The sequence below is a fragment of the Rana temporaria genome, chromosome 5 (genome assembly GCF_905171775.1).
Source record: "Rana temporaria chromosome 5, aRanTem1.1, whole genome shotgun sequence".
In the NCBI taxonomy this organism is placed as follows: Eukaryota; Metazoa; Chordata; class Amphibia; order Anura; family Ranidae; genus Rana; species Rana temporaria.
This window is the reverse complement of record NC_053493.1, coordinates 328,642,836-328,656,106: the sequence shown is the minus strand read 5'-3', so window position 1 is coordinate 328,656,106 and position 13,271 is coordinate 328,642,836. Positions and strand designations below refer to the sequence as shown.

Sequence of the window (13,271 nt, the reverse complement as noted above, 5' to 3'; positions counted from 1 at the left end):
CCTTCCACAACTTGGAAACAGAAACTAATACTGGTGATTATTTTTATAATCTCAACGCAACACAGCAGCTTCAAAATATTTAAGTAGCATTTCAAGTTAAAACTCATTTGGAAAAATGATATGAAGTTCTGACCTTTGGAATTATCAAGTGACATAAGCTTGAATAGAGTTGTTTATATCATGCCATATCGAAGTGACATGACTGGCGGCATAAGGCAATTACAGAGAGGACACAGCATTTCCTCCCAGCATACAATAATAACACAGAGCATTAATGAAAATTGCAAACTTACCCGAACAAAACATTTCCATTTTCACCTGTAGGCACTCTTTATGCAAAAACAACTTTTCATTATTCAGATGCATAACAGTGAATTCAATCCGATGTCTGTGAAATAGCAGAAATAATTTCCACCATAAATTCAAATGTTTCTTATTTTTCTCTGTTGTATCAAAAAATACTCTACCTTCATGTTTCTCTTTCTGTTGCAGTGACACGTGAATGCTATAAATTATTCAGTATGATTTTATATGTGATATGTGTTTTGGGGATTATTGCTATCTTGTTGCTTCCACAAATATCTAAGGTCAAAAGTTAATCAAAAGTTCTAGCTATTCTCTTAAGTAAAGTATTATCGTTAGAATGAGTTATGCATTTGTACTATTTGTGCTCACAGTGCTGTGAAAAAGTTTTTGCCCCTTTCCTGATTTTTTTTTTGCATATTTATCACAGTTCAGATCAATAAACACATTTTTATATTGCAGAAAGATAAACCGAGTAAATACAAAATGCAGTTTTTAAATGAGGACTTAATTTATTAAAGAAAAAAAAGCTGTCCAACCTTACCTGGCCCTATGTGAAAATGTAATTGCCTAAACTTAAAGCGGTGGTTCACCCTAATAAAACATTTTTTTTTTAATAGCATTAAATTAGGCATAATAGCGCGAGCTACAGTATGCCTGTATTGATTTTTTTAGCCCGGTACTCACTGTGCAATCCTATATAGAAGATTCCGACTCCCCGCGGGGAATGGGCGTTCCTATCCAGACGGAGGATGATTGACGGCCGGCTATGGCACGTCACGCTTCTCCGGAAATAGCCGAAATAGGACTTGTCGCTTCACGGCGCCTGTGCATAGTCTGTGCGCAGGCGCCGTATAGCGCCGAGACCTGTTCCGGCTATCTTCGGGGAGCGTGACGTGCCATAGCCGGCCGTCAATCATCCTCCCTCTTGATAGGAATGCCCATTCCCCGCGGGGAGTCGGAATCTTCTATATAGGATTACACAGTGAGTACCGGGCTAAAAAAATCAATACAGGCATACTGTAGCTCGCGCTACTATGCCTAATTTAATGCTAAAATGTTGTTAGTGTGGCTGAACCACCGCTTTAATAACTGGTTGTGCCACCCATGGCGGCAACACCTGGAATCAAGGGTTTGCAATTACTGCCAATGAGTCTTTCATATCGCTGTGGATGAATTTTGGCCCACTCTTCATTGCATAATTTTTTTTAATTCCGTCACATTGGAGTGTTTTCAAGCATAAATGGCCTTTTTAAGGCCATGCCACAGCATCTCAATCAGATTTAAGTCTGGACTTAGGCCAGGTCAAAACCTTAATTTAGTTTTTATTGAGCTATTCAGAGGTGGACTTTCTGGTGTGTTTTGGATCCGGCTGCATAATTGAAGCATAATCGAAGTACGCTTGAGCTCATGATGGCCAGACATTATCCTTTAGGATTTTGCAATAGAGCACAGAATTTAAGGTTCCATCAATTATGTCATGTCGTCAAGGTCCTGAAGCGGCAAAACAGCCCCAGACCACATTACCACCACCATGTTTGACTGTTGGTATGATGTTTTTTTTATGAAATGCTGTGTTCGTTTTACATCAAATGTAACAGGATGCACACCTTTAAAAAAAGTTAAGCTTTTGTCTCATCAGTCCACAGAATATTTGCCCAAATATTTGTGGATAATCAAGATTTTATTTGGAAAATGTGAGATGAACTATTGTGTTCTTTTTGGTCAGCAGTGGCATTTTTCCTTTGAACTCTCCCATGGATGAGATTTTTGCCAAGTCTCTTTCTTATTGTTGAATCATGAACACTGATCCTAAGTGAGGCAAGTGAGTCCTGCAGTTGTTTAGATTCTGTTGTAGGTTCATTTATGACGTGAATGAGTCGTTGGCGTGCTCTTAACTTTGGTAGGCTGGGCCACTCCTGGGAAGGTTTTCTCTACTCGTGGACAATGGCTCTCACCGTCAGTACCAAAGCCTTAGAAATAGCTTTGTAACCCTTTCCAGACAGATGCATGTCAATTACTTTGTTTCTCATCTGTTCTTGAATTTCTTTACATTGCAGCATTATGTGTTCCTTTTTTAGATCTTTTGGTGTGCTTCACTTTGTCAGACAGCTTCTGGGTGTGGCGACTGAATTTGAATTGCTTTCCAAAAAATGTGGTTAATCATTTATGATTTAGAAGGGGGGGCATTACTTTTTCACATGGGACCAGGCAGGTTTGGACAGCATTTTTCTCTTAAAAAATTAAATCATCTATTACAAACTGATTATTTTTTTACTCTGGTTATCTTTGTGTAACATTCAAATTTGTTTGATGATTTGAATTGTTTAAATGTGACATATGCTTTTTGTAATTTATTCTGAATTCAGACAAGTTTGATATTATAAATGGCATCAAGTAGCTAGTTGCCTTGCTGATACTTTTTCTACATTTGTGATGTATTTGTTTACTGAGAATGCAACAGGTAAACAGGAACAAAGTTGGAAATTATGACAGAGATCTCACTATTGGTTAGGTTACTGCTGACTCGGCCCACCAGGGCCATCTTTAATGAGTGCCGGGTCCAAGTCATGGGTCCCAGGGCTCACAGCACACAGCTCTTCACTACATGGTGCTCCAATCCCGATGAAACTGTCAAAGATCGAGTTCTCTGGTCTATCTTTTTACTGACCAAGCCCGGGAAATTTACTGACAATCGATATTTAAACAATAGAAACACAATATGTAAACACTGACCATACCCAAAACAAGAAATTTGCTTGGTTTACACTTATAAAGTCAACACAGTGTGACAAAATAACAGCCCCCCTGGGATACAGTTGCCACAGACAGTAGTGGAAATGGCTAGATTGTGTAAAAGAGTAGCTTAACCTCTTGACGATCATTGCACGACGATGTACGTCGGCAGATTGGCACGGCTGTGCAAATGGGGCTACCCATACAGCCCTCTGTCAGGCACGCCGACGCGCAAGCTCGATGTCCGCTGGTGGCCCACGATCGTGGCACAGAGAGGCAGAACGGGGAAATGCCTATGTAAACAAGGCATTTCCCTGTTCCGCCTAGTGACACGACAGGGATCTACTGCTCCCAGTAATCAGAAACAGTGATCTCTGTTATGTTCTAGTGAGACCATCCCCCCTACAGTTAGAACACACTGAGGGGACACACTTAACCCCTGGATTGCCCCCTAGTGTTTAACCCCTTCACTGCCAGTGACATTTATACAGTAATCAGTGGCTATTTTTATCTCTGATCGCTGTATAAATGTCAATGGTCCCAAAATAGTGTCAAAAATGTCCAATGTGTCTGCCGCAATGTCACAATCATGATAAAAATCGCAGATCGCCACCATTACTAATAAAATAAATTATCATAAAAATGCCATAAATCTATCCTATTTTGTAGACGCTATACCTTTTCCGCAAACCAATCAATATACACTTATTGCATTTTTTTTACCAAATATATGTTGAAAAATACATATCGCCCTAAACTCAGGAAGAAATTCGTTTTTTATTTATTTTTTGGGGATATTTATTATAGAAAAAAGTAAAAAATACTGTGTTTTTTTTTTTTTTTAATTGTTGGTCTTTTATTGTTTATAGCACAAAAAATAGGCCGCAGAGGTGATCAAATACCACCAAAAGAATTCTCTATTTGTAGGAAAAAAAGGATGTCAATTTTGTTTAGGTCAGTTAAAGTGACGCAGTGCCGTATCGCAAAAATTGCTCTGGTCTTTAAGGGGGTAAATTCTTCCAGGGCTAAAGTGGTTAAAAGAAGATGATTAAACAGAACCACCCCTTAAGCACCTATTTCTAAATGAACATAGCAGCTGCCTTGTTGACTACACATCGATGCTTAGCTTATAACAAGGTGAAATCTCATTGATTATCTTAAGGGGCTAGTTTACACTTGCTTCAAAACATGGCTTTGGAAACGCTTTGTTAAAGCTCTATGAACGCCAGTCAAAGCTCCTGTCACTAAATAAAATGGTTAGCTTACAGTCTTGTTTACAACTTGCTTTTGCTTGATGCTTCGATGAGGCTTTGGTGAAGCTTTGATGAGGTTTTGGTGGGGCTTTTAGCAAGCTTTCCCATACACTTCTATGGAGGCTTTGAAGATGCTTTGAAGTACCGGTAAAGCTACATGGGGTATAGTTTTTGAAGCCAAGTCCAAGCAAAGCAAAAGCAAGGTGTAAACAGGACTGGCTTTGACTGGCATTCAGAGAGCTTTAACAAAGCCTGTCTGAAGCCTGGTCTTGAAGCAAGTGTAAACTAGTCGTTAATGTGTGTTGAAGCCGAAGCAAGTGTAAATGAGCCCTAAATGATAAGTTCACCCTTTAAAAAAAATTATAAATGCACACCTTTTTGCAGGTAAAAATGTTTATTTTTTTTTATTTATTTTTTACCTGGAGCCTGTAAAGCATTGCAGCCGCGATGCCATGCAGGACTCCTGCAGATTTGCCAGTGTATCAGTCTGCTCATACCTTGTATAGGCAGCTACACACTGATAGGAAGAGACAATGAACTACCAGAGCGTGCAACAGCTCCATGGTAGTTCATTGAGAACTACAAGCCAACAGCTGCAAAGAATGATGGTACTTGCAGTTTCCTATTCACTGAACTTTATGACTGAATGACGCGGCCCCCCACTTGCTGTCAATAGAGATAGCGGAGTTGCCAGCTGCAGGAGTTGAGAACATGTTCCACCCTAAAAATGGGTGGAACGTGCAACATGTTCCCAAAGGTGAACTTATTAGGTTACTGTACTTTTCTTATTATTGTTGCACTTTACTCTCACTTTTTAAAGCTAAGGTCCACCCTATTTTATAAGTGTTGCTCAATCAAATTACAACAATGTATTAGTTCTTAAAGTGGAGGTTCACCCGAAAAGTACATTTTTAACCTTAGATTGATGCTCATTTTGTCAAGGGGAATCGGGTCGTTTTTTTAAAATCTAAGCAGTACTTACCGTTTTAGAGAGCGATCTTCTCCGCCGCTTCCGGGTATGGGCTGAGGGACTGGGCGTTCCCATTTGATTGACAGTCTTCCAACAGGCTTCCAACGGTCGCATCTATCGCGTCACGATTTTCCAAAAGTAGCTGAACGTCGGTGTGCAGGGCGCCGTATAGAGCCGCACCGACGTTCGGCTTCTTTCGGCTACTCGTGACGCGATAGATGCGACCGTCGGAAGACTGTCAATCAAATAGGAACGCCCAGTCCCGAAGACCATACCCGGAAACGGCGGAGAAGTTCGAGTTTACCTGTGTTTTTCTGCTGTACATCTCTGTTTCCTGTATGTGACCACTCCGGCTATAGACGGGTATTTTGCGGGTATTCAGTAATTTCCTGTGCGCCACACTGTCTTCTGGGAGCTCGTGTCATTCTTCCCAGGAGTCATTGCAGAGGCCCACAGCGAATTCTCGCGGGATTTACAACTGAGTTCAACAGTACAACTGTGTTCCCGCGCTGTTACAACTGAGCATGCGCGAGAACACGCATCACTGGAAGCAAGAAGTTAATGCTTGTGGGCTTCAAATGCCCACAAGCAAGATGAAAATGGGCGGCAACATTTTATATAACTTCTTCTTTACAATGAAACCAGACATCGGGGCAGATATTTAACCAAAACAGTCAGTGTGCCATTGTGAATGTGTGATTGTGTTATGCCGTGTACACACACAACCGTTTTTAATGGTTTAGAAAAAACTAAGTTTTTTTCGACGTGATTCTTGTCAAGTCTGCCTTGCCTATACACGATCGTGAAAAAAAATGCTCGAACAAAGCACGGTGACGTACGACACGTATGACGGCACTATAAAGTCGAAGTTCCATTCAGATGGCGCCACCCTTTGGGCTGCTTTTGCTGATTTCGTGTTAGTAAAAGTTTGGTGAGAGACGATTCGCGCTTTTCAGTCTGTTACAGCGTGATGAATGTGCCATCTCCATTACGAACGCTAGTTTTACCAGAACGAGCGCTCCCGTCTCATAACTTGCTTCTGAGCATGCGCTTTTTTTCACGTCGTTAAAGCCTACACACGACCGTTTTTCACGTCATGAAAAATGTTCTGGAGCCCACGCCAGATGTCATGATCGCTACATATTTCTAACAGAGCTCCTTAATGAAAAAATATAATAATATGGAGGAAATCCATAATTTCTACATGTCTTAAAGAGAGAACATTAATTATAGGCCAGATCGTTTTTAATGACCATTTAAAAAAAAAAATATTTTCACGTCATGAAAAACGGTCGTGTGTACGCGGCTTTATTGTTTGTAAAAAAAAAAAATCAGTGGACCGGCGCTTTAAATAAGCAGAATATTGTTTTGGAGTCCATTTTCATAACTCAGCATCTTTCTACTTTTTAAATTCGAAGTTGATCATGATTTCTGTGTCAGAACTTTGTTTTCTTTTCCACATACTTGTTTGACTTTTTCTCAAAAAAACATTATATTCAGTAAGGTAATACACTGAGAAATGATGATGAGCAAAGAGAAATAATTAGTAGTTATTTGGATCATCCTCTTGATTGGTTGCTAAGGTTTCTGTGCGTTACCGTTTATTTATTTTTTTTCACAGTGGCACTAAATAAGACTAGTACTATCCTGTTGTGTATTTATTTATAATGAAAATGAGACCTTTATATATATTTATACTTTAGTTGTATACAGTATACTTATACTAACTTTTTTTATATACTATACTACCTTTCTACTGCTATACTTTTCTTTGTATAAATCCAGGCCGAATGAGAGGATCTGTGCTCACCCTTCACAAGCTAGTCCAGCTATACCCTGATGATATCTCAATGAAGAATGACCTTGGTGTTGGCTACCTCCTCCTTGGAGATAACACGAAAGCCAAAGAAGTGTATGAAGAGGTAAATCAGAGTTAAGCTTTTATTACATTTAGAGACCAATGAAGTTTTATGACAGAAGGCAGTTCACAGAGAAATGATAAGGTGCAAAATACAGTAAAACATAATAGACAAGAACATTTTAAAATAAAAAATATAGATTCCGATTGGCTGGTTTGGGTACCCGCACTTTTCACACTGATCTGTGCATTTGAATAGGACAATTGATTGTGATATAATACAGACTGTGGTTCTCTAAGGCAATATGGAGCATGTTTAGTTGTGATTCGCTAGCCTATTTACACTTTTTCCCTGGAAATTATTAGGGCTGTGCAAATTAACTTTTAATTAATCGATTAATCTTTAATTTTTTTTGATCGATCAAAATATTTTTGATCGATTAAAATTCTTTTGATTGGTACTCACCTCTCCGCCGGCTTCTGGGCCTTCAGGGAGTTCCGTCAGAGATCCAGTAACGTCACGGACCCCGGCGGGGTTTGCCGTGTCCATCTGAAGGGCTCCTTTGCTGTGCCTTTATATCTGCATGCCGGCGGGTCCTCACTATCTGCCACACGCAAGGGCTCTTACACTTCCCTCTATCACTTCCCTCTATCAACCTGGGATTCTACAACCATCTACTGGGAGTTGTGATAGTTCCCTTCATGGGACATCTACATGCCGACGGACTGATGTTAACCTCTCCTCATCTGGATTCAGCAGTAGTATCGTTGTACACATTTTTATACCAGTATCATACTTAGCTACATGTTTTTATGACTGCTTTTGGTACCGTTTGGTATTACTCGCACCATTTTTACAGTTTATGTAGCTACATCGATTTTATCTCCAGTGCAATATTTATTTGGTTACCTACTTGAAGATTGTAAAAGATTTAATGCTATTCCCATCGGAATCAGCCTGCAAGGAGATCAGCTAAAAGTAGTTGGATCTGTATGTGTGTTATAATTAATCGAAATTAGTCGATTAATCGATTAAAAAAGCAAACAATCAAACAGAAAAATTTTGATCAGTAACAGCCCTAGAAATTATTTATATTGTTGACATATAATCTACATTTCATTGGACATAATATGAAATGTTTGCTGATGTTGAGCTGCTTCCTATAGTGTTTCACTTTCTCACAGCAGGAGGCTGTTCAGTGATTACAGCTATCAGACATCAGTTTTATAGCCATCACTTTGTTAACTTTTACAGATGTTTCTTCTGTTTGTTATTATCAGTGTTGTGTAGGGGTTATAGATGTTACTAAAGGTCTTAGCTTTTCTCAACCTTTTTTCAGTCAAGGCACCCTATAAAATTTCACACAATCTCGAGGCATCCCATTCTAAAATTTAAAAAACAAAACTATTCGTTTTGCATATTGCAGCAACATCCACATGCGTAGGACACCCAACAAGCAATGATTTATTCTTCCAAAGCAAATACACTCACTGGCCACTTTATTAGGTACACTTGTTCAATTTATCAAAAAGGTACATAAAATGGGGCCTAGAATGCACTTCACAGCGCCACAGAAATATATTATATCTCTGAGCTTTCTAATTAATGTCGGTAGATTTAGATCAACTTAATATAACAAAGTAAAACAGATATCAAGTAATGAAACAATGATATAAGTGAGGTAGCAGCTGTTTAAAGTCCAAAGATGAGAAAAAACTCATAAAAGCACAAAATATAAAAAAGTATCAAGACCTGGAACTAAAATAGTCCAAATGATAAAACAGCGCTGAAATTGGATAAATGTCCATTTACACATAAAGCATTTGAATGATGACTTTGCAACAGTAATTTCTAAAGTGATTGGTCAGTGATTGGTCAGTGATGCATCCTACACCTGCGCCCAATCTTCACCACAAGTGAGGCACTCTCCCCTCCGGGGTACAAACTCACCAGAAAGATGAATAATATGGGCCTTATGCAATGTCAAGAACTCTTTAACAATATTCCCCCCGCTCCAAATGCACGTACAATTAATGAACTGGTAATGCACATGTAGTAAGGAATGTATTCATCGCTAACATCCGGTCCAAAGAAGCGCCCGCGTTGCTGTACGCGGCGTCAGAGTGTTCCTTCCTGGTTTGGGCCAGCTAGCGGTGGAGCACATTCGTGGCTGCAAAACACCTCAACGTATTCGCCAATTGCCGCTTCGTTGTATGTCATCCCTCTGGGTCCAGAATCACATCTCAATGCATCTCAATGCATTTAGGCATCTAGAAGTGGTAAAGATGACTCGCTGAAGTTCAAACTGAGCATCAGAATGGGGAAGAAAGGGGATTTAAGTGACTTTGAACATGGTGTTGGTGCCAGATAGGCTGGTCTGAGTATTTAAAAAACTTCTCATATTCTGTTTTTTTTTACACACAACCATCTCTGGGGTTTACAGAGAATGGTCCGAAAAAGAGAAAATATCCAGTGAGCGGCAGTTGCGTGGACAAAAACGCCTGGTTAATGTCAGAGGAGAATGGGCAGACTATTACGAGAAAGGCAACAGTAGCTAAAATAACCACTCGTTACAACCAAGGTATGCAGAATACCATCTCTGAATGCACAACACATCAAACCTTGAAGCAAATGGGCAACAGCAGCAGAAGACCACACCGGGTGCCACTCTTGTCAGCTAAGAAAAGGAAACTGAGGCTACAATTCACACAGGCTCATCAAAATTGGTCAATAAAAGATTGGAAAAAGTTGCCTGGTCTGACAAGTGTCAGATGGTAGGGTCAGAATTTGCCGTAAACAACATTAAAGCATGGATCCATCCTGCCTTGTATCAATGGTTCCGGCTGGTGGTGTAATGGTGTAGGGGGTATTTTTTTGGCACACTTTGGGCCCCTTAGTACCAATTGAGCATCGTTTAAATGCCACGGTCTACCTGAGTATTGTTTCTGACCATGTCTTTATAACTACAGTGTACCCATCTTCTGATCGCCACTTCCAGCAGGATAATGCACCATTTTACAAAGCTCAAACCATCTCAAACTGGTTTCTTGAACATGAAAATGAGTTCACTGTACTCCAATGGCCTCCACAGTCACCAGATCTCAAACCAATAGAGCACCTTTGGGATGTGGTGCAACGGGAGATTTGTATCATGAATGTGCAGCCAACAAATCTGCAGAAACTGCGTGATGGATCTGAGGAATGTTTCCAACACTTTGTTGAATCTATGCCACAAAGAATTAAGGCAGTTCTGAAGGCAAAAGGTACTAGCAAGGTTTACCTAGTGAAGTGGCCGGTGAGTACTTCTTTGCACACTGGTACTGATTAGTATTCCAATGTTTCTCTTCTCCCTCAGTTTCTCTCCCTCACTCTGCTAATGTGACCCCAGTGCTGATGGAGAGGGGCGGGTGCCCGAGGCCCTCCTTATCAACCTATGACATCATTGGTTGTTAGGAGATTGGCGGCTAGAAGGTTGCAATGGTGTACAATGAAACGTACAGGCGTCCTCCACAAACCAGGGGCAAACCACTCGACTGCACAGGAAGGCTCTGGGCTGTAAGGACCTTGTGTTTACTATTGCTTGTATCCGCTAGTATTCAGTGAGTCAGGCTTACCCCCCTGTTCACTGGTGTCCGGCCTACTATACCTAGCCTACCTCCTGACCACCCGTGTGTGCCCCTGGAACATTATTTTTCCTTTTTGCTTACCAGCAATTGACCGCCGTATCACTACACTGTTTTGCAACACTGTTTTGCTTCAAATGATAATATCCCCCTAACTGGCCAAAGTAGTACTTTCTGAACTACAGCCATTGTTAAGTTTATAAAAAGACTGATTGTTGCCTACCCTCAACGCGGTTAACCCTATATTGAATTGTCTGTGCTCCTGAGGAAGCGCTATCTATAGCGCGTAACATGTAGGGCGAGCCCTCCTGTTCCTCTGGACTACCACTCGGTTACACACTATACAGTCAACTTTACAATCGTGCTCTATATTTGAGCCTTCTATGGTAGAACTGTATCATAATTGTGACAACCCATGTGGACCAGTTATTTACTTGATTTCTCTGATTTTATGTCTGTAACTGTTTTTATGACATTCTTATAAAATAAATTCATTTAATTTTCTTACCATATGCACACAGCCTTCAAAGTTCAAAATTACTAGCCCTTAGCCAATTCCAATAATATCGGGACGATGGCACACTGGTTACTGGTACATCCACAGTATAGCCCTGTTTGGATATACATTAAACATAGGCCCTTTTTCCTTCATACAATGAAAACCTGTGGCTTTGTGTAATTAATAGGCAGCCTTGATCCACCCGCTGGCTTGTATACAGTTTTTGGGCAATTTCTAGGTATTTTGCCAAGGCATCCTGGTTAAAAAAAAGTCTGGCTTAGATATCAATACCGGTTTGATTGAGCTGTCCTTATCTTGAATCAGAGACTTCATGCAGTCCTCATCTTGAATCAGAGACTTCATGCAGTCCTCATCTTGGATCGGAGACTTCATGCAGTCCTCATCTTGGATCGGAGACTTCATGCAGTCCTCATCTTGGATCGGAGACTTCATGCAGTCCTCATCTTGGATCGGAGACTTCATGCAGTCCTCATCTTGGATCAGAGACTTCATGCAGTCCTCATCTTGGATCAGAGACTTCATGCAGTCCTCATCTTGGATCAGAGACTTCATGCAGTCCTCATCTTGGATCAGAGACTTCATGCAGTCCTCATCTTGGATCAGAGACTTCATGCAGTCCTCATCTTGGATCAGAGACTTCACGCAGTCCTCATCTTGGATCAGAGACTTCACGCAGTCCTCATCTTGGATCAGAGACTTCACGCAGTCCTCATCTTGAAACAGAGACTTTACACAGTCGTCATCTTGAAACAGAGACTTTACACAGTCGTCATCTTGGATCAGAGAGATCACACAGTCCTCATCTTGGATCAGAGCCTTAATAGGGTCCTCATCTTGGATCAGAGAGATCACACAGTCCTCATCTTAGATCAAAGACTTCACTCAGTCCTCATCTTGGATCAGAGACTTCACTCAGTCCTCATCTTGGATCAGAGACTTCACTCAGTCCTCATCTTGGATCAGAGACTTTACCCAGTCCTCATCTTGGATCAGAGACTTTACACAGTCCTCATCTTGGATCAGAGACTTCACGCAGTCCTCATCTTGAAACAGAGACTTCACACAGTCGTCATCTTGGATCAGAGCCTTAATAGGGTCCTCATCTTGGATCAGAGACTTCACTCAGTCCTCATCTTGGATCAGAGACTTCACTCAGTCCTCATCTTGGATCAGAGACTTTACACAGTCCTCATCTTGGATCAGAGACTTTACACAGTCCTCATCTTGGATCAGAGACTTTACACAGTCCTCATCTTGGATCAGAGACTTTACACAGTCCTCATCTTGGATGAGAGACTTTACACAGTCCTCATCTTGGATCAGAGACTTTACACAGTCCTCATCTTGGATCAGAGACTTTACACAGTCCTCATCTTGGATCAGAGACTTTACACAGTCCTCATCTTGGATCAGAGACTTCACTCAGTCCTCATCTTGGATCAGAGACTTTACACAGTCCTCATCTTGGATCAGAGACTTTACACAGTCCTCATCTTGGATCAGAGACTTTACACAGTCCTCATCTTGGATCAGAGACTTTACACAGTCCTCATCTTGGATCAGAGACTTTACACAGTCCTCATCTTGGATCAGAGACTTTACACAGTCCTCATCTTGGATCAGAGACTTTACACAGTCCTCATCTTGGATCAGAGACTTTACACAGTCCTCATCTTGGATCAGAGACTTTACACAGTCCTCATCTTGGATCAGAGACTTTACACAGTCCTCATCTTGGATCAGAGACTTTACACAGTCTTCATCTTGGATCAGAGACTTTACACAGTCCTCATCTTGGATCAGAGACTTTACACAGTCCTCATCTTGGATCAGAGACTTTACACAGTCCTCATCTTGGATCAGAGACTTTACACAGTCCTCATCTTGGATCAGAGACTTTACATAGTCCTCATCTTGGATCAGAGACTTTACACAGTCCTCATCTTGGATCAGAGACTTTACACAGTCCTCATCTTGGATCAGAGACTTTACACAGTCCTCATCTTG

General features: G+C 40.9%; 1 protein-coding gene across 7 annotated transcripts in view; it reads left to right on the top strand.

Moving 5' to 3' along the window:
- ASPH (aspartate beta-hydroxylase) overlaps nucleotides 1-13,271 on the top strand; it is a 253,502-nt gene that overhangs the window by 201,371 nt on the left and 38,860 nt on the right. For all 7 annotated transcript variants that reach the window (XM_040354262.1, XM_040354261.1, XM_040354260.1 and 4 more), the window contains one exon: nucleotides 7,048-7,184. In XM_040354262.1, the coding sequence (XP_040210196.1) occupies nucleotides 7,048-7,184 (137 nt within the window). The remainder of the gene's footprint in view (nucleotides 1-7,047; nucleotides 7,185-13,271) is intronic.